General features: G+C 40.4%; 2 protein-coding genes across 5 annotated transcripts in view; one reads left to right on the forward strand and one right to left on the reverse strand.

Annotated features, from left to right (window-relative positions):
• Positions 1-25,896, reverse strand: part of apodb (apolipoprotein Db) — a 313,363-nt gene that overhangs the window by 254,221 nt on the left and 33,246 nt on the right. The gene's annotated exons all lie outside the window — the stretch shown is intronic.
• The window catches only part of myo3a (myosin IIIA), a 49,878-nt gene that overhangs the window by 5,997 nt on the left and 17,985 nt on the right, over positions 1-25,896 (forward strand). For 2 of the 4 annotated variants that reach the window (XM_058646829.1, XM_058646847.1), the window contains exons 4-18: positions 3,645-3,749; positions 4,272-4,371; positions 9,589-9,665; positions 12,700-12,845; positions 16,805-16,870; positions 16,972-17,124; positions 18,858-18,899; positions 19,654-19,750; positions 20,968-21,084; positions 21,660-21,764; positions 21,847-21,930; positions 22,354-22,556; positions 23,644-23,742; positions 23,858-23,972; positions 25,454-25,580. In XM_058646829.1, the coding sequence (XP_058502812.1) occupies positions 3,645-3,749; positions 4,272-4,371; positions 9,589-9,665; positions 12,700-12,845; positions 16,805-16,870; positions 16,972-17,124; positions 18,858-18,899; positions 19,654-19,750; positions 20,968-21,084; positions 21,660-21,764; positions 21,847-21,930; positions 22,354-22,556; positions 23,644-23,742; positions 23,858-23,972; positions 25,454-25,580 (1,636 nt within the window). Of the gene's footprint in view, positions 1-3,644; positions 3,750-4,271; positions 4,372-9,588; positions 9,666-11,375; positions 11,486-12,699; positions 12,846-16,804; positions 16,871-16,971; positions 17,125-18,857; positions 18,900-19,653; positions 19,751-20,967; positions 21,085-21,659; positions 21,765-21,846; positions 21,931-22,353; positions 22,557-23,643; positions 23,743-23,857; positions 23,973-25,453; positions 25,581-25,896 lie in introns of those variants that run through there. The other 2 variants (XM_058646838.1, XM_058646856.1) reach the window with 2 other exon arrangements.

Consider the following 25,896-nt stretch of genomic DNA (forward strand, 5'->3'; position numbering starts at 1 on the left):
TTCCATGACTTCATAGCCCCCCTGCTCAATGTGTGCGGAGTCATCTTTCTACATGACACAAACACACAAACTAGTGACTTGTAAAGCACTTGTTTTCACTGTAACTGAATCATGAGAATCAGTTGATTTAAAAAGATTTGTTCACAGAATCGTTCAGTACTTCCTTCATGACCGGAGCACAGACTCCTGAACCGGAATACCACTGAACGTGGTCGTGATTCGAACTCACGATCCATCGCCTGCTTTCAGCAGTGCTGTCGCTAAATACACCAGGCTCCTCTGTTAAATATTGACATTTTCGACATTTTCTTTGCTGAATGTTGGAGATTAACGTAAATGTTTTCAGGATTTTTAAGTCTTTTTAACTGATCTACAGTTGGACATTGTTGGCTTTGATTCTTATGGCGCTCCTGATGACTCTTCAGTAACGACACTCTCTGACATTGGTGATAATGGTGTTACTTGAGGGCTTTTTTTTTACACCACGTCTTCCTCTTTGACAGACACTCACTAAAAGCCAAAAAAAACCTCTCTGTGACTTGCAATTTACCCTTGAGTCGTTCCGTGTCTCGACCTCTGCGGTCATTAATTGACAATGAGGTCTAAAATGCTATTCCTTGTTTCTGACTTTTCAATAAACAGCGAGCAGAAAGCAGACACCTCGGGCCATTGTGCTCGTGTAAACGATAAGGCCACAGCAACAATGAGAGTGCTCTTCTCTGGAGAGGATCCAGCACGTATCTTTCTCACACACACACACACACACACACTTATGAAGTGTTTAACCACATTTTTCCAACTCTGTGGTAAATAAAAACTCCAGATTACATGTGTGGGTTTCCGTTGGCAGTTAAAGGTGCACAAAGTCAGCACCTGTTTGTGGTTTCTCTCATCTGTTTCATCTCTGTCGTGTGTTTCATCTACAGTATTTCTTTTCCTCGTCTTTGATCGACTCTCTCTCATTTACATGACTAAACGAGCACCTGACCTCCTTTTGTAATGGAGAATACGGCACGCGGCGTTCAATGAATTCGGGTTAGTCTTTGAAAAATGATAAAAACCTGTGGAAACTCAAGTCCACGTGCAAGACGTGTCGTCAATCTCAGCATGTTTTGTCTTAAAAGTTACCGTTACAACTAGGGATTACTTATTAAGAGGCTGAACTAAAACCAGGTTTAAAGTTTTGTTAATCCTCTGCCTTCACCACGTCTCAAATAATTAAGGTTCAACATCGAGCGTCACTTTTCCTTCTGTGGCTACAGAGACGGTGGCGACGTTCGGCTAAATCTAGGGCACTGCACCTCTCATTAATATGGATCTGTGTGTCTGCGCTGTGTAATTTAATGATGACAGGTGATATGGTGGCAGAGACGTGAGCTGACGTCAGGCTCGTGGCTCGCTGTCAGAGCCTTGGCGGCGCTCTCCGCTTTACTGCAGAGAGTATGCGTGATAAAACTCCCCACGTGGCAGCCAAGATACAAGCGCCATCAATCCTGGCAGCAGCCACTCCGGACTCATGATGGATCGATAGATTGATGGGCAGATAAGTTAAACAGACACGGGACACAACAGTGTTGAAAACCCGCGCCGGTGCTTGCTCAAGGTCAAAGACTTCCTTTCACTCTCAGGATCTAATATGTAGAAGGATGATCTGGACAGGTCTACGTGACACAGGCTCACGGCTCGTTCCAAGGGCAGTCCAAACAGAAAACTGCAGCAAAAAGTGACAAAATGACCATAAAGAGAGAAACAATTCAATGCAAACAGATGCAAAACTATGACAGAGACACAAATATGACAATGAAGTGGTGCAAAAATGATCACAAAATGATCACAGAAACCTACAAAATGACCATGTAAGAACCACAAAGAGACAGATACAGAGACAACCATCACTGTCAAATGATGCATCATGAAAATAAAAGGATCACAAGACATGACAACATAAAGCGACAAAATTGTCATGAAAACAAACTGTACAAACATACAAAATGTGAACAAAGAGACACAAAATGACCACAAATGTACACATAAGGAAAACAAAGTGAGAGCAAAGAGACATAAAGGAATTAAAATTGACCACAAAAACAAAGAATTAGAACAAAGAGACAAAACTGCCACAGAGAGAGGGGAAAAAATCAGAAGAAAGAAAAGACAAAAGTGACCATTAATAGAGACAAAATGACTGCAAAACATGGAATTTGTAGTAATTTAATACTTGAATATTTAAGTATTTTTCTTACTTTTAACCATGCCTTGTGACATTAAAAGCTTAACTGAACACTTTTTTTTCCAGGTAAAAACTATAGTGTATATTGGTATCTCATTTAGCTCTCAGCCCACTTCTTGGCTTTTTTTTTTTTCCCCCAAAATCAACCATTGAGTGCGGAGTAAGAATCAGAAGAGTGGGTCTAGTGTCCATCTTTAGCTCCATAAATTGATAGAATTAAAGATGCAATACTTTACCACCATTGGTTCCAAGAACATTTTGGGAACGTTAACCTTTGGTTGCAGGAAAATTCCCTGAAGGTTCCCCCCTAGGTTCTCCTGGAAAGTTCCCAGACCGATACATTGTCACAACCTTTAGAGAACGTTCTCTAAAGGTTCCCAGAACGTTACTTAGAACGTTACTACAAAACCTTCATGAAACCACCTGCTTGTGCAGTCAGTAAACATCCTGCCTCCCCTGCCATCTGAGGAGAAATAAATATTGCACTGTTAGTTTTGTTAACGCTGTGCTGTACAGTTTATGTATCTGTGACCTTTTCCTCATACGCGCGGCACATTTTCTTCCGCACAGACACCACGGGGGACTGAGTGGCCTCCTCAATAACCACACACCGCCGCACGTCTGTGGCCTAATTAAGCTTTCACTGTACAAGTGTGGGGAATTAGTGTAATTATAGAACACATAAAGAGTGACAGTGGCGTTTTTTTGACGGCACGAAGACTGAGAACATGCGACATATACTCACACAGATGTATAAATGTGTGTTTTTAATGCACGTGTAGATTATATCTCGTGTTTACAAACACCTCCCGAATGCAGAATCTGCCACTTTCCTCTTCCGTTTCACCAGCTGTGATTGACATCTTCCCTCTCCCCTGTACTGCAGCTCTGGCATCTCCCAAAGAAAGGGCCCCAAATTATGGGGTTATGTTCGTTGCCTTGGCAACCTGCTGGGTAATTTTCTGTAATTTTCCAGGAGGGGATTGCTGTTGACGCCGCCACGATGAAAAGAGAAAACACCTCTAAACACACACACGCGTACAGAAATAATCAAACGTTTCTCCCTCTTTTGTCTTCTTGCAGCTATAGTTTGAAGACATCTTTAATATTTTTGTACTGCTTAGTCATCGCCGTGCAGATTAAAACCTCCTCCTCACAAAATGTACATTCTCTCAACTCCCTCCCGCTAAGCTGCCTGAGAGAGATAAGCCCTCTGCAGGTTGACAGGATTACGCCATGAAATCAAAATCAAACCACCAAAAACGTCCCCGTCCTGTGGAACTCTGCATAATCTCAGATGCCCCAGATTTTCCTGGCATAATATTGTTTTTGGGCTGAGCTGTAGTTTGTAGTTGCTGAGTCATGATGAGTTGATGCACATGTCCTCTCTCTCTCTTTGTTGTCATTGTCGCAGCTTTGCAACGGCGGCTCGGTCACGGAGCTGGCCAAAGGCATGCTGAGGAGGGGGGACACAATGGATGAAGCCATTATTGCCTACATCCTGCACGAGGCCCTCATGGTGAGTGTGTGTGGGAGGAAGTGGAATAAAGTGAATAATCGTGACCTGAAGAGTTTAAACAGGCAGGTGTTTGCCATCCACATATTTAAAGGCAGCATTTTCCAGTGGTGCAAAGACACATTGGTACTTCAAACATATGTAAAAGTGCTCCGGTTACTGCTCACAGTTACTCATCAGATATTGCTTCACTAATTCCTAGTTAAAAGGGCTTTTACTGTGTTACAGATTAATTAACTCTGATATGGTAACACATATCTTGATTCTGACAGTTCTGTAATAATCTTCTCTGGAAACAAACCAGAACCTTTATGTGCTGGTGTGAGCATATTTTACACATGTACACATATTTTACAATGCTTTTCTCCCATGGTAAATAAATAATTAGTCCATGTTGTGGCCAAAGGTTCTCCTCCATCACCTTCGCTGTGTCGTTTTCTCATATTTTTGGTCTCCATTCTGATTTGTAATTCATAAACACAATATATAACATCATCGTCATGTAACTCCTTCTCTCTTCCACAGGGTCTCCAACATCTGCACGTCAACAAGACCATCCACCGCGACATCAAGGGCAACAACATCCTGCTGACGACGCAGGGAGGCGTCAAATTGGTGGACTTTGGTACGTGGGGAAAAAAACCTACAGTCCAATACACGACACGTATGAAAAAAACGGAAATATATACGATACAGTGATTCCGTGACTGACTGACATCACAAGACAATCGCGAACTGAAGAAAACTAAATTGAACAGTACTTACTAACAGTAGTACTCTTGTAGTTGTTTCCCGTGAGAAGCGCCACCATGTGGAGTCGTGAAGTAGTGCTGCTTGTCACAGTTAAAGTGGATGTCATGGATGTCGTCTTTATGTCCTCAAAGAGAAGCCCATGTTGAAGGATCTGCAACTTGTACTCCCATCAATGGCCACTAGGGGGCTACTTCACTGGTATATATACTGTACAACGACTATGAGAAAATTAGGCCATGGTCCCACTTAGAATCAAATAGATGATAAAGAAGGGGATATTATGGGGGTTTGGACACAGTTTGATTGACAGCTACAGATCCATGTTGCATGGTTGCAGGTGTAGGTGGACAATCTCTCTTCGGCTCCACCCCTTTTTCTTCCATACATTTAGTTTATTTCTGGATTCACAAAAACACTAAACTCAAGGCATCATGTATTATGCATAAAAATCATTTAACGTAAACTTACTGAGAGAAGTTCAGACAATAAGGTAGTTCGCAAACTAATAGGTCACATGGTGGTGGGACGTACAGAAGCCTGGAAAGGCTTCACTTGTATTTCAGGGGTTTTGCAGGTTTATTTTTGTTATACTGGTTTTGGCCATTGGTGGTGTTGTTCCACCACTATATTTTTCCCCAAAGAAACGTAGGTAAATAATCCTATTTCATGACGTATAACACCATCAGTTTAACCCACTTCTAATCAGAGAAAATCATGAAACTAAAGAGGGTCAAACACCCACTACCTTCAGCTGCTTGCCAAATAAATTGTGCCGCTAATTAGTTTCCTCGAGAGGCTGGACAGCATTTACACAACCTGACAATGTGGCAGACGATAATATTTTTCCATTACAACCCATATTTACCCGTTATGCAGCAGCAGACAGCCGTGGATACTTGCCTCTGCATGTGTTTGCCCTAATTTGCATTTGTGTTTCCTGAGGCCAAACGAAGGCCAGAGGAATAATTCCTGGGTTTAATGCCGATGATGGGGAAAGTGTTTGCGACTGTTTCATGGTGATGACTCATCCCCAGTAGAAGAAGAAGAAGAAGAAAATAACAGCGGCCTGTTTTCATTACAAATAAAATCCCCCACTCAACGTGAGCGTCGTGTGTAGGTTTGCATTTAGCCTGCTAATTGTGAGCTTCCCTTAAAAGCCTATCTCCCAACCATGAAATACAAAAGTGCAAGGCTCTTATATCGAAAGAGGGAGGAGGAGGTGTTAATGGAATCACTTAAAAAGTGACTATGAAGTAGCTCATATGACACAGGCCACACTGTCACCACCAGAGGAGCTTTATTCTCCTCACATGTTTTAATTATTGCAGCCGTTTTAACAGAAGGCAAAGCAATGTCACAGGCTTTTCCAAATAAAACTCCATTTCAGCTGCTCATTTCAAAGCAAGATTTATAGGGTAGCGAATAGAAGATAGATTAATGGATGGATAGCCCAGCTAACAATTTTTGGTACCCAGAACATTCTGGGAATGTTACCTTTTGGTTGCGGGAATGTTTCCTGAAGGTTCCCCCCTAGGATCTCTTGTGGTCTACTTTTCTACAACCTTAATACAACCTTTAGAGAACGTTCTCTTTTGGCTCCCAGAACGTTCTCCTAACATTACTTTTCTACAACCTTCATACAACCTTTAGAGAATGTTCTCTTTTGGCTCCCAGAATGTTCTCCTAACATTACTTTTCTACAACCTTTAGAGAATGTTCTCCTAACATTACTTTTCTACAACCTTTAGAGAACGTTCTCTTTTGGCTCCCAGAACGTTCTCCTAACATTACTTTTCTACAACCTTCATACAACCTTTAGAGAACGTTCTCTTTTGGCTCCCAGAACTTATCCTAACATTACTTTTCTACAACCTTCATACAACCTTTAGAGAACGTTCTCTTTTGGCTCCCAGAACGTTCTCCTAACGTTACTTTTCTACAACCTTCATACAACCTTTACAGAAAGTTCTCTAAAGGTTCCCAGATCGTTCCCAGAATGTTACTTTGAAAATGAGCTTGACTTGACGTGACGAAAAGGTCATAAAAAAAAGAGCCGACTCGTGTCTGCGTCACGACGCATGTGAAGGGAGAGGCGCACACGTCACACTAAGCAGCTGAAGAACTCAAACCCCCACAGTGACTCATCACCAGCCGCCAAACAAAGTAGCAAAGAGATGGAACCAAGTAATAGAGAGGAGAGCAGTGGAATGAATTCATTCACATGTTCTCTCATGAATATTCTAATCGACAGCCTTATCTCTGTGATGATTATTAAGTGTGGCCCACCAGGCTCCACTCTGGGTTAATGTAGTGGAAAGACAGCGGCGATGAGAGCTTTAAGAGAGAACCCTTTATGTTTCTTTACCACCACCACTCTCATATACCTTACATATAAGGTTCTATTTAGCAGACGTGTGCGTAATCTTTAATTTCATCAGATTATTGTGGCTTTCCTGACGTAGTTTGTGTAAAACTGTGAGTTACTTCACGCTGATGTGGTTTGACACGGTACAGTGTAGTGTGTGTGTGTGTGTTTGACCAGGAGTCCTCATGGAGACCAGAACCTGGTCTCTAATGAGACAGAACCTCATTTCTGGGGAACTGGTTTAAGTTTAGGGCTAAGATTTGATTTGTGGTTAGATTAAGTTAAGGGTTAGGCGTTAACATGTTGAAATTAAGGTAAGGGATAGTGCTTTGTTTGTCTGTGAGGACAATTCCTCATTCAAATCTATGTTTGTGGAGGAAACTTTTGCTGGTCCTCAAACCTTTGAATGTTTTTTTTGAGGGTTAAGACTTAGTTTTAATGATAATTAGGTTTGAATTAGGTTTAAGTTAAGGATAAGTGTTATGCAGGGTAGGTTAGGGTAAGGGTGTCCACACTGAGAATACTGTACGTGTGTTTACGTGTATTTATATCTTTGTGAGGTCCGAAAAAAACGTCTGGTCTGGGCTTTTTCAGGGTTAAAACTTAAGTTTTAGGGTTAAGGCTAAGGTTAGACAGTAAGTTGTGATGGTTAAGGTAAGGGTACGTGGCTAGGGAATGCATTATGTCAATGATGTGTCCTCACTAAGATATAGAATTACAAGTTTGTGTGTGTGTGTGTGTGTGTGTCTCAGGATTATGCATATATCCCCTCCTGCACATGACTCTAATCCCTTCTGATGTTTGGCCACAGAGAGCGTTTTCCTCTGCAGTGCTCATCCGGGCGTTTTCCTCCCTCCTCCACTGACTCCGAAGAGAAATCTACTGTGTTTCTGCAATAATGAAGACGTCAAGAAAGACAAAAATAATGTTTTAACACCTAATGTTTCTGCAGAAAGAAGCAGATTTTGAGGTATTCTCTTTGTGCAAGACAGAGTGTGTAACGTCCGAGCCGATCACCGTTTGTTTGTCCTTCTGAGCCCTCGGGACACATGAGCATGCGGCGTAACACTGATTTGTCTGGACTGCACTGGATTGTGGGTCAGCATGTGTTTTGTTGTTTTTTTACCGCGCACATGTCATCTCTGCGGTGCCATTTATGCTGATTTCATCTGCCTTGGTGTACCACGGCGAGCTTTTGTCCTGTTCTGTTCGCAGATGAAGCTAATGTGAGATAATAAATCTTGTTCTCAGAGAGAGAGAAAGGGAAAGAGAGCACCTGTCGTCTCCAGGTGCTGCAGTCTGTTTCTGGTCCAACTGCATTCAAATCTTGTCCGGTAAAAAAAAAAAAAATCCACCTGCTAAAGTCACCTGCAAGAATTTGTAATTCAAAGCGATCAATCATGTGCAGGACAGGAAAGCTCGATGCCTGGATTACGTGTGTGTGTTTGTGTGTGTTTGTTTCTTGTCATTATAGTGACAGCTCTATCAGCAGCGAACAGGAAAGCTCAGCCTTCTATAAGCTGAGCGGCTCCCTGCTGTATATACTGTTCTCTCTTTTCCTCAGGCTGATCTCTGACGATATAAACACGTCAACAAAGTCGACTTTCGGGTCCAATCTAACCCCATTTTACAACTTTACTAAAGCATAAATATTGTGTTGTTTTTTTTTAAATCTCATTCTCTCAACACGTCATGATATCGTCCACGCGGAGCATCTTCACACGTACATTTGTTTAATCATTGAGGTTAGTGGTTTATTCAGCATAGTCTTACGATCTGAGACGGGTAAAGAAATGGGTGTAGAATTGACTTTTGTGGGTGTTTCTCTGTCCAAACACTGGACAGAGAGTCAGCCTTGTGTGAACTCATTTGACAATGAGTTTGAATGTAATGGGCATTTTGTTTTGTATTTAAAAAAAAAAAAAAAAAAAGTTACTATGTTAAAATGTATATATATTTATATATGTGTATATATATATGTATGTATACATACATGTTATATATACACGTATATACATATATATATATATAAATATATATATTTATATATTCGTACTGTTCATATTTATTGTGCATCATTTCAATTTTAAGAATGACTGATTCTTCTTATTTGAGCCTAACAATGCAAGTAGGTATTTTACAGACATTTATTCCCCAAACGGCTGTCTCCATGACAACAGCAGTGTTTTTATTTATCATTTTTCACACCAAACATTTAATTTAGGTTAACTGTCAATTCCAGCAACAACCTTTTTCAGAATAAACAGATGAAGCAGTTCACTGAAAGTTTTTCCTGATTGCACTTGTACAGTACCAAATTTGGGTTGCAAATGCTGTTTTTTAAAGGTTTATTCTCATTTATTTCATCATTACGAGCTGACTCCTGTTTGCTGGCCACTGGTATATACAGAGGCTATAAGAATGTGCAATATAGAGTAAAACATTTTCAAAATCCGATTGATTTTGTGAAATTTGGAAAGATGTCACAGTTCAAAGTTCGCTCGGCAAGTAAAAACAATCTATTTTGTGACTTTTGCACAATTATCGTTACTCTATGACACAAAATGAATCATAACTTTGACTCAACAACACATAAGAAATCCATATACGAAGTTGTGCATTGTTACTGCGGCAGTTTACCAAGGGTGTGCCTGCGGCACTGATCTATGTTGCGTGTGCACTAAGGGTTTAAAATGTCTGAAGAGTGTTTTCTGGTCCTCGCAGGTGTCTCAGCTCAGCTGACAAACACACGTCTGAGGAGGAACACGTCTGTAGGAACTCCCTTCTGGATGGCTCCTGAGGTACAGTAGCCTCTAAACACTACCCTCCACAACCCCCCCCTCCCCGCAGCCTGTTCTGTTTCCACTACATTAGCCTGGAGCAGGTCCCACTGGGCCACAGTTAATAACCATCAAAGAGACAACACTGTCAAATGTGATGTTCGTGTGAGAGAGACACGGGATGGACAGCCTCCTTTTTTCTTCATGACTCACAGCACCAGCAGCACATGTAACGCATCCACACGTCAAGAAATTATCATTTTTTTTACCAGGAAATAGACACAGGTTTTTCTCATAATTATGTTTATTTTTCATCATACGAGTTTTATCTATCTAATAGGGGTAGTTACAGCTATTCATTACAAAATGAATCAATTTGTATTTGTACAAATGTCACCAGAGTTCACAAAAAGTTATATATTAAAACATTTCATTTAAAATGTGACTAATTAAAAATTAGATTTACAAACATTTTAATGAAATGGGGATTTTAAAGAAATACGACTAAATAAAACTATAATCTAGGGTAGTAATACAAAATGAAATGTGTTCACGTGACACAAAAATAATTCAATAATGATACAAAAAAGATTTGGAGTCAATAGTTGCTTTGTTTTGATTGTTGTGATACAAAAACAATATTTTTCTCTGAGTATGTCCTCACTTCACATCAGATGCACTTTGAACTCCTTTAAAGTTTGTGAATTTAAAAAAAAAGTTAAGGTTTTTGAATGTCTGAATAGACAAGGGTCATTGAAAGTGCTTGAATTTTGTGCAAGAAAGAAGTTAAGCGTTGACGTCAGATTCCATGCATTGCCCTCCCATCTTATGCTCCCATCAGCACATTCGGTTCTTGAATTTGAGGAAATTGACGTGGGAACCCTGTGTATCCTTAAAGTTTTCCACAGTGCTTGACTTTATTGAGCAATTGTAATTTTATGGGGTCTGTGACATAGAAAGTTGTGTCATCTGCGTATAAAGAGACCATTTATGGTCATTAGTGTCAAAAAATCAAGCTTCTAATCTTTATTTGAGATTTTTTAGGGGTTTGAACCTGTATCCCCTCAGTTTAAACTTCAGCACGTGAAGGCATCTATAACAGGGATCAAGATTAGATTAGACCCCCATGATTCTCAATCTGTGGCACGTGTACCACCAGTGGTATACGACCAGGTTCCTCAGATGGAAATACAGTTCTACTGTTTATACCAAGGTATATCGGAGTGGAGCTGAGGAATTTTGATGAGAGTGCATAGAAAATGAGACAAATAACGATAAACAATAATAATAATTACAGTCACCTTATCTCTGGCTCCATCTTAATCTTATCTCACTATTCCAGTGTGTATATGTGTATATGTGAGGAAGAGGAGGATGATGAGAGAATAAATCTGCCTTCGGTGACTTTGCTTTGTCTATTTACATCACTGTATTTTAACGTATTAACAATAATGGTATTTTCTCAGGTGATACTGGGTTATAAAAACACTGAGAACCAGTGTTCTAGACGAAGTTATACTCATATTCCTCATTACATACCACTGACACCTGCACTTGTGAGTTAAACGTGCCCGACAAATTGACATTGACATGTTTTTTACATGAGGTTTGCATGCTGTGCAAATGCTGCATTAGAATATAGTGCGTATGACAAAAACCTAATTTGTGTACGATGTGCAGTCGCTCGTCAAGAGTTGGACTCCAGAAAGTATTTGGTTGTGAGGCTTTTTAATGTCAGGACTGAGGTTTGTCAGCGAGGATCTTCATCAGAGACAGAGACTTATGATTAACAGAGACATGACCTCACCTTCTTAAAGGAGTTTGTGTTTTTTAACTTTGAGGTAAGTTGTTGCTGTCGTTTATGTAACGGAGACACAGTGATAAACTGTCAAAATGTCTTTGTTGGTGTCATTTTTTTATAATAGTCGATATAACGATGGGGTTTAAATGGATTTTTGTGTCGCTTTCATTTGCTGTGCAGAGAAATGACAGAATGATGAATGTGTGGGTGTATGGGTGGACATTTGTTTTAGGATGTCTTACTAATATGGTAACAATTTATCTGTTTGACTCAACCGTGTACAGAAGTACTTGTGCCTGTTGGGACCTGGTAGTACAATAATGGTGTGTGTGTGTGTGTGTGTGTGTGTGTGTGTTACTAGTACACGTCTCCCACACAGATTATTCATATTGTTGATTGGGTACCATGTTGCCCCAAGGACACTGATGATTGCCTGTGTGTGTGTGTACATGTCTGCAGTCGGCTTTGAGGACACAGTTTGGTACAAACCTGTCATTATGAGGACATTTGGGCACTTCTTCATACCTTTAAGAACCTTTAAAGGGGTACGACTTGTTTCGGGGCAGCCCATGGCCAAGTGGAAAGGCAACTTTGCTTGTAACCGGAGGGTTGCCGGTTCGAGTCCCCACAAGGTCAAAGGGCTAGGGGTACCCCTGAGCAAGGTACCCAACCCCCACTGCTCCCCGGGCACTCGCTGCTCAGTGTGACTGCTTACTGCTCCTAATTCTAGGAAGGTTTCTAGTAGAAGATGGGTTAAATGCAGAGAAGGAATGTACCACATACAAGTCCAGAGGTTTTCACTGTATAACATGACTTTACATCCTTTAGCTGATGCTTAGGAAGGAAGGAAGGAAGGAGTCTTAGTTTGAGTGTTTTGAATAATAATATGTGGAGAAGCCTTTATGATGACAAAGACATCAAATCATGTTGTCACCCCCAAGATAATTCCAATGTGATCGCTTTTTTAACAATTAATTTACTTCTGTAACTATAAAAATATTTACTTAATTTCTTTTTTTTATGCTTTTAATTTCGCGAGGCTATTTGTTTGCATGCACGTCATTAACTTCCTTCTGTTGTTGCTTATTTTGTGATTGTCCCTTTATTTACTCCAGTGTGTAGGTTTGTCATCTCTCAACAAACATCTTCGAAAACCACACATAAAAGCACTTATATAAAAAAAAGATCTTCAAGGGAAATTTAATTGAGGTTCTTTTAGATATTTTGATACTTTATTATCGGTTTTATCTGCAGGTGATCGCATGTGAGCAGCAGCTGGACTCGACCTACGACGCTCGCTGCGACGTTTGGTCCTTGGGCATCACAGCCATCGAGCTGGGAGATGGAGACCCGCCCCTTTCTGAGCTCCACCCAATGAGAGCCCTGTTCAAGATACCCAGGTGTGCCGCCAATCAATCAGCATGATTACCTCACCTCCCACTTGTCCTTTCTCTCCCACCTTCCTGTCCCCCACCTCTCTTCAGTCCCCAATTTTTCCTTTGACCCCAACCTGTCTAGGCAGATGCTGCACATCCTTGAGTCTGGGTCTCTCAGAGATTTTTTCTCTCCACTGATGCCCAGTGCTTGCTCATTGTGTGAATTGTTGGGTTTCTGTGCGCTCTATAATGTTGATTATGTACAGACACTTGAGATAATGTATGTTGTGATGTGGCGCTATACAAATACAATTGAATTGAACTGAACTGAACTGAATTGAACAATTGGGATCTCAAATTATCTCAAATCCAAGAGTGTAAAACGTATTGTTAATGGAGTTCTTATTGTTAGAAAGCAGAGTGAATTAAAAGGCATTTCATTACACAGTAGATTTCACAGAGTCAAAGTCAATTTAACACCATTTCCCACAAGGACAATACACACTTTGGAAGAGTGTTATATTTAATTCTTTAGAGACACTGCAAAATTTACTGAGTACATCATCATGGGTCCAAAAATACTGAGCCAAGACCCAAAAAAAGTCCTGAAAATCCCAGAAAGGTCCTGACCTGAATGACTCAGATACAGACCTCACATGTGATTTAAAGCAAGGCCTTTTTTCTAAAGAAAGTTGTTTTTTTTTTTGCAACGCTGTAAAAACGATTATACACTGACATACATACCTAGTTATTGGTAGTAGATTCAATTTCTGACAACAAATTAGTGGCAGAGATCTTTTTTCTTCTTCTATCACTTGTCCCCGTTGATACACATTCCATTAATCTACCTCTCAGTATTTGATAAAGTAGGAGAATCCAATTCTCTCTACAGGCAAAATGGAGTGCAATATAACACACATGATATACTGTAAGTGCAATATACATATACTATATCTCATGTTCAGTCCTTGTTTGTACAGTAAATATCAAGCCCATACTGTATATACTCTGGAAACTGTGAGGACACTCATGATCTGCGCTCTCTCTCTTATCTCCTCTGTAACTCACAGTGCTCAACTGTGATGCGTTCACTGACACTTGTAAAATCCGCTCTTTAACTGTCGCTCTCCTCGCACAGAATTTGCGCATACATACACATCGCCCGGTCTCTAATATACATGAGGACAATCTGGTCTTCTCCATATATTAGTGGGGACATGTCCTCACCATTCATATGCAATCCTACGCCACTTTCTTTAATAACGTCCAGGTACTATTCCAACGCAGTTGAGTGTCAATCACTGTGCGATTGTGGACAAAACAAAAATTTTACTTTTGCACGTCTCTGTCCCACTCGTAAAGTGGACTGGCTGCTGTCTGGATTTAATGATACCGCCAAATTAAAGTGAAAAATACGGTATATTTTTGGTTATTTTTATTAATTGTAGCAACGTATTTGCTATAATTGCTATCAACCTTTTATTTTTAGCCATATTATTATTATTTTATTTTGACAAATACTCTGTGTGGCAGTCAAAACACCAGCTATTTTCCTTTTCGGCCGACCTGCTCCCGCAGTTGAATCGTCCTGACATTCAGTGTCTCCTGCTTCTTTATATACAGACAAAGTATATACTTCATTTCAAACTGCCTTTTTCTGCTCACAGGAGCTTGTCCATAAACCACTCCCCCTCATTTCACCCATCCTGTTCGTCCTATTTTGGGGGGTGGGTGAGTGCACACACACACAGATACCCTTTTTTCCCTTTTTCTTAGCGGCTGAAGGTGAAATGTAATTGTTTATCATCTCCTGATTCCAGTGTGAGAGCTGCATTAGCACTTTAGCGTCAGTGCACAGCACTTTGTCCATCACTGTGTGACGTGTACACGCACACACAGATACAGATACAGAGATCCACTCAGGCGGCTTGTGTGTGTGTGTGTGTTTGTGTGTGTGTGTGTGTGTGTGTGTGTGTTCTGCGGGGGTCGTGCTCCACAGGAGGCGGCACACAGCTCTGCCAGGATCTATGTGACTGCAGGCACAGATCTGTTCACACTCTCTCTGGCTTCATACATCAGCAGTATTGATCCAAGCCACACTTGTCTCATTTAATTCAAGCTGGGTTAATAGAAAATACAAGATAATCAAGAAAGCAAATAAAATAAAACAACAGAAGAAAACACATAAATGACAGGGGCTATATACTGTATAAGAGTATTCTTACTGTTTTAAATGTTAATTTATTATTTTATTGTTAAAAAGTCTAAATTTTGACTTTAATCTCAGATTTCTGATTTAAATCTCAGAATATTCTGTGGCACTAATACTCTTCTGTACCAATACATTTGTTAGTGTAAGCTGCAGAAGGTCTTGATCTGAATGAAATGTAAATGAGTTATCTTGGTTAAAAATCCAGTGTATAATGTGTTTTATTGGCAGAAGTTTAAATTGAATATATTACACATGAGTACAGTGTAGAATCGCTTCCTTAAATTTTGCTTTCATCTGACAGATTTTCAGCATAAAGGAAGTGTATTATTCTGTATTCAAAAACAATTAAAGGAGACACATTCACCTCGTGTCCATCATGATTTTCACAAGACGAGCGCTTGTACTGTTTGTCACTACACCTGTTCTGAGGACAAGTACCTGTGTCCTCATCACGTCCCCACTCGTGCTGAGACAGTGAGTAAACGGGGACAGCGACAGGGACACAAGAGCTGACTCCAGCTTTTTATCGAAAACGACACGTTTGCACAAGCCTTCTTTGCATCACCCTAACTACGTGACGGATTCCAGCGGGTTCTGAAAAGCTGAGAAGTTGCACGTCATAGTCAACATGTGGTTATTACGGTAATTTAATTTGCGCTGTTGCAGGAAGATGAAGAATCTATGTCTTTTTCACCAGAGAGGAGAGAGTTGGAAAAACGCCTGTTCTTTGGCCTGTTTTTTGACATTGAGACTCAAAACCTCAAACAAATATCTTATTTTAAATGTGTTTTATGTTGTTCAAATTTCTAATTTAACACATGTTCGTGTACAACTGCATTTTAAATTGTTAATGCACTATTTTAACCTGCAGTAAATTGTAAATAAATGCCAGATATTGAAAGTTATTCTGGAAAAATGGGCAAAAAGCATTTTCACACAGGACATACTCTTTTATGATTAAAATAAGCACAAAAAAAAGTGACGGACTATGGTGTTAAAGGGTTAAATAAAGGTTAAATAAATAAAGATTAGGGCGAGGGTTAAGGAATGATTCCAGGTCAAAGTATGACTCTGCCACAGGTGAAAGATTAAACGTCCTCTCCTAATTATGCATACGTGTCACAACACAGGAGATTTGCTTTTGCCTACACACACACACACACACACACACACAGAGTGAACAAGCACTAAATACAAAGAATAATAAAAGCTCATGTGTGACGTTTACCTCCTCCTTCACCACAAGCTCACGCAGATAAGAAAAACAGTTTAACATTCGACAGCAGACGTCTGGTGCGTTTGTGGTTGTGTGATAACAAAAAAAAGGAGAGGAGATGTATGGCCGGCCTTTCGTTATTAGACCAATTTACTGCTGTCAGAGCCGACGTGACAAAGGCCTCGCTGCATTAGCGTGGCAGAATCGACTCTCCCGACCACACTTACTCAGGTTCTCCTGAAAGCAGAGAAAAGGGAATTAAAAGCAAATTAGCCCGAGAGACAGTGAGGCCGTGTTTCTGTTGACCCTTTAACAAGCTGCGTGTTTGACTGAGATTTGGTTTTTAAACACTTAATAAAGAAAGGACTGAAACAGCAGTTTGTCACAGGGCAGAAATGCGTGCAAGGATGAATATTTGCAGTGTAAAGATTTCTCTCCATTGTTCCTCTCCGCCTGTTCTTCCCACTCCCTCCCTCTCTGCTCGCTCGCTCCCACTAAAATCCCATCTATGCTCCTTATCTTTCAATTTATCTTTCTCTTTCCTCCCTGGAACAGAAATCCTCCGCCGACTCTGCTCCAGCCCGAGCTGTGGTCCGACACCTTCAACGACTTCATCTGCAAGTGAGCTACGTGTTTGATTAACACAATGATTAACGCAGTGTTTCCACTCATAAAACACGAGCACATATTTTACATTATTATTATTCTACCCGTCCACACAGATGTCTCATCAAGGACTTTGAGCTGAGGCCAAATGTGCTCGACCTGCTGCAGCATGTGTTCATCTCACAGATTGTGGGCAAAGAGAAATTACTGCAGAAGCAATTGATTGAGCTCATTGATCTCAACCAGCAAGTTGTCATTGAAAAAACAAGGTACAAACACACACATACACACACGTGTCTCCTGTTTGTGTCCAATATCTCACATTTCTACAAATGTTTTCTGAAATGAGGGCCAAGGCAGTTTTATTTCTAGACATTTTATAACAACACAGACATGTAAGGAATCAATACAGAGGTAAAACAATGACAATCAACAGCTTAAATAGGGAAAATATGCATGTAAAACTGTAACATTTAAAAAACTAAATGTGTACTGCAGTTAAGACATTGAAGGACATGGTTACTGGGACCAAAAATACAGAAATAAAGAGCTGTCACTGTCACTGTTTTAATTTTATTTTATAAACATCAAACGTATCTGGACATTTTTCAGCAACAAACAGATTGGAAGTGTGTCTGCTCCAGACACATGATAGGGCGAGATAGGTGACATTTAAATATACGCACACTCACTTTCTGGTTTTCAGTCTGACTATTTCTGATGAGCTCTCAGACAAAAAAGTTACAACACTGACATTTGAAACACCTTTTTAATATCAGGTCATGTTGAGTCCCTCAGGGCTACAGTAACTACTGGGAGTTAAAGAGCTGGCTTATATTTTAGTGAAAGTTGTCAGTGATGCTCCGTACATGTTGTCAATAATGGGCTAATGTATAAATTATGCAAACAGGGTTTAAAACTGAAAAATGAAGAAATATTAGAGAGCGTAATCCCATATTCTTCCTCTCCTCTGGCAGAGACTTGTGGTAGTTTGAGAAACTAATTCCTCACAGAACTTAACCACTGATGACAAATCGTTTTATGACACAATACCTTTTTAACTTTATCCTTAAAATGTTCATGCAATGCTGTGTTCACACCGAACATGTTTGTCACACCGATGGGAGTGCTGGCCGCAAGTCGCCATGTTTTAAACAGAAGTAACGTAGCATTTCTTTTCTTTTATGTCCAAATGTCCTACGTATCTCCACTTCAGACTCTCTTTTTTCTTCTTCTCCTCTGTTCGAGATGTTTTTGAGAGAGGTAACGAGGCCCTTTAGGTTTGGTAAAGTTTTTCTGGTGACCCGGGTGTTGAAGCGATACGAGCTATGTTATATGGTGTGAGTGTGGTACAATAGAACAAAACACCAAAATTATAACATGAATTAACGTCCTGAACCATTTTTATCTTATCAGTGAAGCATATAGCATTTTTCTATTTGGGGCCACACGGTTGGTGTAGTGGTTAGCACTGCCTTTGAAGCAAGAGAACCTGGGTTTGAGACCTGGTCAGAACAAGGACCCTTCTGCAAGGAATTTGCATGTTCTCCCCATGTGTGTTGGTTTTCTCCGGGTTCTCCAATTTCTTCCCACAGTCCAAAGACATGTGGATTTAGGTGAAGATTAGGTTAATTGCACACTCTAAATTGACCGTGAGAGTGTGAGTGAATGGTTGTTTGTCTCCATATGTGTCCCTGTGATGGACTGGTGATCTGTCCAGGGTGTGACCCCGCCTCTCACCCTCATGTGGAGGATGAAGTGGTAGAAGATGGATGGATGGATGTTTGTATACGCTGATGTCACCCTCATGTACGTTGACCACCCTGCAACTTAACTCTTGCAGGCAGTAAAATCCAAATGTTACGAGATATATTTTACAAGCTCTTTCACTTCTGCACATGAGTAAAAATGTTGGCCCAGAATGTGCTCACTTCCTTCCTCCCTTCCTCCTTTTCTTCCTTCCTTCCTTCCTTAATATACAGTCTCATTTCTGTTGTTTAAGCCCTCATGGAAAAACAGTCAGAGGCTCAGACAGTAACGACAGGTAACACACGCATATATGACCTTCATGTCACAGTAGGAGTAGATGTGTCACTGGCTTCTTCTTTTTTTTAGCATCACTACTCTAGTTGTGATGGCCCATGTAGTCAGACTACATGTAGTCAGACTACTGTTTACAGTGTTTGTAGCGAGTCATGTGAGTATGTTATCACCTGTGATTTTTAAGCACCTTGTGTTTTAAGAAATGTCGCCCTGCCAGCGTCGAGAGCCCTGCAGAGCTGAGCCGTGAAATCAGCAGTCGATTAGCTCTGAATCCCGACACCGTTCGCCTGTTAATGTTTTACATTATATGTCATTTGGCAGACGCCTTTATCCAAAGCGACTTACAATAAGTGCATTTAAACATTTGGGTACAATTGTTGCATTGTCAGTTTTAATAATAATTTTTAAAAATGAATTTGGTAGATGATTGGATGTAATCATGGGTTCTGGCGACACATAATGGGTTATTCTTCCACAGCTCAAATGAAAAAGCACCAGTAAATTTGATGCTTTGGGCCATTTTGATAGAATTAGATTAGATTCATTTTTAAAATGATGTCCACCTGTTGGTGTCCTGATGATATTGTTTCATCAAGGCTGTGGTAGAAAAAAAAAATGAGAATAATAAAGAAATACCAGTGAATTTTGAATGTGAAGAGAAAAAAAAAGAGATAAATGAATTCATGCGTTCACAGTCTGAATTGTCAAGTGCTGCTGATACACACAGTTGTGTTGTGGTTTCTGTGAATTACCAGGCATGAGCGCATCAACACTAAAAAAGGAAGCCACACGATGACGCAGCCCGAACCAGACGAGGTGGACGACCTCGCCACGCTAGAAGTGCTCGATGAGGTAAGAACGGGAACACATTCACCTTTGACCTCAGATCATTAGAGTAGCATAACATAAACTGTCAAGTTTATTTTTCCACCCTAATACCTGAACAAACAACAGCACAAAAACAAACAGTTTGAACATGATTAACAATGCTGTCATCACCATACAGTATAATTATGTCTTACTGCGGTGGAGAGTGGGGGACTCTGAAATCTCTGGTCAGGACGTGTTCTAGTGATATCTAGTGTCTTTTCAGACTGACTTAAGTTACTTTCCATTGACAGTAGTTGGTAAAACTGTCCAACAGTCTCCAAATACAAGACAATGAATGACAGCTTAAGAGAATGTGATACATTCTCGTCTATGGGCCGAGTTTTCATTATTGTTGTTAATCTACATTACATTAGTGTTCATTCGAAGTCACATACAGGGATTACAAAATGTTTTTTCATGCTGGACGCTGTCTTTTAATAATCCACTGTACGTTTTAGAACGTTATGTCGCTACATTGTTATTAGCTAGCTCAGTATTGTTGTTTTAAAATGCAAATGTTACGCACATTGAAAATTCTGTTCGATCAGATGATCGTATTATAAGCTGTTCCCATGTGTTGGACATTGATGGAAAGCTTAGAAATCACACTTTCAGAATCTGCAAATAACACAAAATGCCCCTCGGCCTAATTGTTCCTGGTTTTTCCATGGCTGGGCATGCCGTCTCCATGTGGACGGAACGCCTCTCTGACAAAAAAGAGTATGCGTATTATTCACCTAAACCTGTTTCTGTGTGGACGGCCCTTAAAACTGAAGTGGAACTCTAATTATTGTTGGTGGTAACATATAAATCCAATACATGAACACAGCGTAAGTTACTGGACTGACAAAAAACATTCAGTGTAATTTATCAAATGTGACATATTGAACGATATAACGGGGCTCCACTGCCAGCGGATATTTCCACTCATCCTTCAGCTCTGCTGCTGTGAGGGAGGCAGTGATGGAGACGGGAGAATCAATCAACCTGTGACAAATAGACAATACTCTGACGTCACAGGCAGGACTTAAGCTGTAGGACAGCAATTGTAGGTGTAATAATGACTTTCATGCATGTGTCTCCTTTGGGGACAGTGACGTGTGTTGGTCATTTGTATTTAATTGGATTTAATTACCTGCAAACATGACATGCCTGTAAACTAAATCAATGGCTGTTTTCTTTGTTTGTTTTTGTCCCAGAACACAGTTACAGAGCAGCTTCAGAGTCGCTATGGAAGAGATGACATTTACACGTATGTGGGGGACATCCTCATTGCCGTCAATCCTTTTCATAAGATGGATATTTACACGCCTCAGGTCAGTGCAACCACTTTGTTTAGACATCAGTCAACTAGTATAGATCATCATATAACCAGTTCAGACATCGGTTAACTAGTATAGATCATCATATAACCAGTTTAGATGTCAGTTAACTCGTATGAATGACCAGTAACTCACGTGTTTGACAGTTATTGATGTTTGCGTTGCTACAGTAGATCGTGTTAACGAGACAGATTATCGTACATGAACTTCCTGTCGTCTTATGTTGAGTGTTAATCTTATCATCCATCTCTGTTGCTTGTGTTTGCGTTAAAGAGTTCAGACTGTGACACTTGCGTTTACGTTAAAGAGTTCAGACTGTGACGCTCACGTTTACGTTAAAGAATTCAGACTGTGATGCTCGCGTTTACGTTAAAGAGTTGGGACAATTCTGACCTAACTGCCATGTTTTTGGAACATCTCTGGTTGTAAATAGGTCAACCTGCCGTTTTCAAAGAGATATATGTTTAATAAATTAATCTCTCCTTCATTTTGAGCATGATTCTTTGGGCAATATCTATTTAATGTGAACCTTTAAATGCATTTAAATGTCAAACCTTGTCTCTTCACAGTTCTCTAAGATGTACATTGGAGCTAAACGCACGGCCAACCCACCGCACATCTTTGCTGTGGCTGATACCGCCTACCAGTCCATGGTGTCCTACAACACAGACCAGGTTTACAATTTGTTTGTCTCCACTAATGCAATGTCAATTAAAGTGACTGTTTTATCGTCATCTCTTGGCATACTGTGTGCAGTGTGTTGTGATCAGTGGCGAGAGTGGAGCGGGGAAAACGGAGAGCGCTCATCTGTTAGTGCAGCAGCTGACTGTTCTTGGAAAGGTGAGTTACATTTCATTTTCATGAAGAATTATTCTTCATTTGGGTTTTCCCCCAAAAGCCACATATCAAACCAAATAAACACAATCAAAAAAGGTATATTATGTTGCAAATAAAAGGAAAAATAAAAGTGAATATTGTCACCAATATATTCATAACTGACTTGATAGAAGAAGTCTGTTGCAGCTGTGGCCCGTCCAACAACCTGTGCATTTTAAACTTCCTGTAATCAGTTTATTTGAAGCTCCAGATGGTGCCGTGGTATTCAAACTGGAATAATAAAATATGGCAGTTTGGCACTTTTGACAGACACGGCCTGAATAGAAATTCACATCATGCATCGTTTCTTAACAAAAGAATGATTACTTCCATTTCTATCTATTGACACTCTGAGTTTTTCCTAAAATTATATCATGTATTATATAGGCCAATAACCGCACGCTGCAGGAGAAGATCCTGCTGGTCAACAGTCTGGTTGAGGCGTTTGGAAACGCCTGCACTGCCATCAACGACAACTCCAGCCGCTTTGGCAAATACTTGGAGATGAAGTTCACCTGTGGGGGAACCGTGGTGGGAGCGCAGATATCTGACTATCTGTTGGAGAAGTCCAGAGTCATCCACCAGGCCGTGTAAATATCATTCTCTTCTTGTTTTTGTCTCTATCCGTCTTTTAAAGGACCTCACGTCTCCGCACATGACTCCAGAACAAATGAGATTTGAATCACATCTATTGTCTTTTCTCTGAAAGAACATTGCCGTGAAGGTTATTTTTCTCTGCTTCTCGGCCGGGGGATCAGTGAGGTAATAACGCGTCTCGTTCTTTCACCTTTACTTCTCCTTCTCAAACCGGCAGCGTTTGCCTTCCACATGCACTACAGTCAATCCGTCTGTCCTTTTTATCATGTGTCTTTGGGGAACATGCTGGGTCAAGTGGAGGGACAGAGCTTATTTCCTGTGTGATCAAAGATTGTGAACTCGCAGTTGTCCTTGGTGGAACTTCAAAGACGAGACTTGAGTGTTTCATTAGAAAACAGACACACAAGGGCCAGAGAGGGTTTGATTTGGCTGCAGGCGGTGCCTGGAGCTGCACTTTTATTCTGCCTGTTAGATACTAATTGTTTGGGACAGCAAACACTGATTCATGTTCAAAAAATATGTTTTGGGGTCTGTGTGGTGGAGATTTGCTAGTGATATGCATATAAAACACTTTTAAATAAGACAAGAAATACACCTGTTTCTACTAGCTGATTATAGCCCCTAAAATCATAAAATATAGCAAAGGATTTTTAGATGAAACAAAAATGTGATCTTTTCTTTCCTAAAAGAAGAAGAAATCATCGGGGATCCTGTGGCCAAACATGTGCAAGTAATGCTAGTGGCTAAAATGCATCTTAAGTGAAATTTGAGCTAATACTAATAGAACAAATGCCAAATAAAATAAATAAGCAAGAAAGCCAATGATTTTTATTTTAGCAAACATACTTAAGAGTAAATATATCACATTTTTGGCAATAAATGCTCCTAAATGTTACACACAAGCATTTTAGCTGTTGAGCTAATGGATAAAATGCAGCTAACATGAGCTGATTTACTGCATTTAGTCTGTTACTCTGACTCTATAAAGTACAATCGGGTAAAACAGGAGGACGTTCATCAGTTAAACAAAATGAAATTCCTTTTAAAACTTGACATTCTCTTGTGTGTATTTTTCCACAGAGGGGAAAGAAACTTCCACATCTTCTACTATATTTACGCCGGATTGGCTGACAGGAAGAAACTAGCCCACTACAAGCTCTCTGACAGCAAAACCCCTAAGTAGGTTTGACATTTCTTAGCCCAGTCCTTAACCCTGTTATTTCCCGCTCACTCTGCAAACTCCTCGCTTCTCTCCCTCAAAGTCCTGATGTATTGTTGCCTCCCTGTGCTGCAGGTATCTGTGGAACGAGCACATTAAATTAGGGCCTGACATCGTGAGCAACACCTTCTACAAGGAGCAGTTTGAGGCAGTGGAGCAGTGTTTCAAAGTCATTGGATTCACCCTGGAGGTACAAACCACTGCACTGATTACTGGGGGGAAAAACAAATTGAAATTGGAAATTCTATAATGCGGTCGCATAAATTCATTACATGTGAATGTAAAGTAAGTCTAAAGGTCTTTGCACATCAAAGGCAATGCAAAAACATGGTGTAAAATTGTGAATAAGTCTGACGTGAATTTCAACGCACTGTCGCTATTCGCAGTATGCTGTTAAGTGAATAAAATAGATGAGCTTGTGCTCATTTTACTTACTTTAAAAAAGAAAACCGATACTTGGGTTTCGTCAATGATGGTGAAGAAGAGTTTAGGAGTTTTACCTCCTTCAGGACGGACGTCAAGGCCTCCGTGCAAAACAACATAGGTCGTTGCTGATGTGTCAGACTTCTTTGATGTTGAGCTAATGCTTTGAGCTAATGCTAAAGTAAGCCAACAAGTTTGTCTACTAATGTGCACAGTTTAAAATAATATAAATGATATATAATGAATGCTGTCATGTTAATGTATGAAGGTTGTGACCAATTTACATTAGGAGAATGTTCGGGGAACCTTTAGAGAACGTTCTCTAAAGGTTGTGACAAAAGTGGTTACGGGAACAAAATGTGCAACTAAAAAGTAAAGTTAGTTGAACGTTAGGAAAACATTCCAACCACAGGAAAATCTAGGGGAGGAACCTTCAGAGAATGTTCCCAGAACAACCAAAAACCAAAAATTGTTAGCTGGGTAGTGACATAGACACAGACACAGGATTCTAAGATGGCTGCCACTCAAGTCAATGGTAAAAACACCTTGTTATTTATTGTCTTATCTGTTTCACATTAGCTCAGTCGTACACAAATTACTGTTAATGCCGTCTGTGTGATCACTGACAAGTTTAATCAGTGATCTCCAAAAAAAAAACACAAAATAAGTTGTGAAAGTGGTCTGTAGGCAGTTTATAAAGGTGCACACTGTACGTCTCATTATTGAGATTGAAGCTGTAGGCCCATGTCGGCAGTCAGCCATTGGCATTGTGAAGGCTAATGAGGCCCAGAGAAGTGATTGCCTCTGGGATCTGCACGTCAATAGCACTTATCCTGTAATCGCTTGGCACTGCTGAAAGAACAGCCTCCCTTTTTCTAAAGTACGTCCTGTCTCGTGTGTGTGAAGATCACCTTTGAGGCACTTTTGTCAATTTTGACCCGGTTATGGAGCCACAAACTGACACAATAGAGTCAAATATGACCTTAGATTTGTTTTCACCATTTTATTTGCTGACGTTCATTTATTAACGTCAATTGAACGTCATTAAAATAACTGGCAGATTAATCCGTTATGGAAACCATCAGCAGTTGTAGTCCATAGTGTTATTGTTGAGTACTCAGTTACTGTTACATTAACAAACGTCAAGGTCAGAATACAAGATTACAGTGTTTGCTCTCTTGTGTGTGTGTGTGTGTGTGTGTGTGTGTGTGCGTGCGTGTGCGTGTGCGTGTGCATGTGCGCACGCAGGAGCTGGGCAGTGTTTACAGCACCCTGGCTTCCATCCTCAACGCCGGCGACATCGAGTTCTGTCCAGTCGCCACAGAGCATCAGACAGACAAGAGCAACATTTCCAACATTTCTGTACTGGAGAACGGTGAGAGGAGATCTGTGTGTGGGTGTAGGGGGGTGTAGCGGCACTTCAGTGTGTGTGTGTGTGTGTGTGTGATGACGTAAAAAAACACCAAACATGACTCTGACTTTCTTTTCCTTCTCTACCCTGTCAATTCTCCTCCTCCTCCTCCTTTTCCTCTGCTCCTCTCCATTATCTCTGCAGAGAGCTCCAGGTGGAGCTAAATATAGAAAACTGTTGCTCTGAAATAAACTCTCCATGAGTGCAGAGTCACTGCAACAGCGTTACCAAACGTTAGTCAGCAATGGTGAAGTTCTCTGGGACATGATTTTCCTCCATT

The sequence above is a fragment of the Solea solea genome, chromosome 1 (assembly GCF_958295425.1).
Source record: "Solea solea chromosome 1, fSolSol10.1, whole genome shotgun sequence".
Classification (NCBI taxonomy): Eukaryota; Metazoa; Chordata; class Actinopteri; order Pleuronectiformes; family Soleidae; genus Solea; species Solea solea.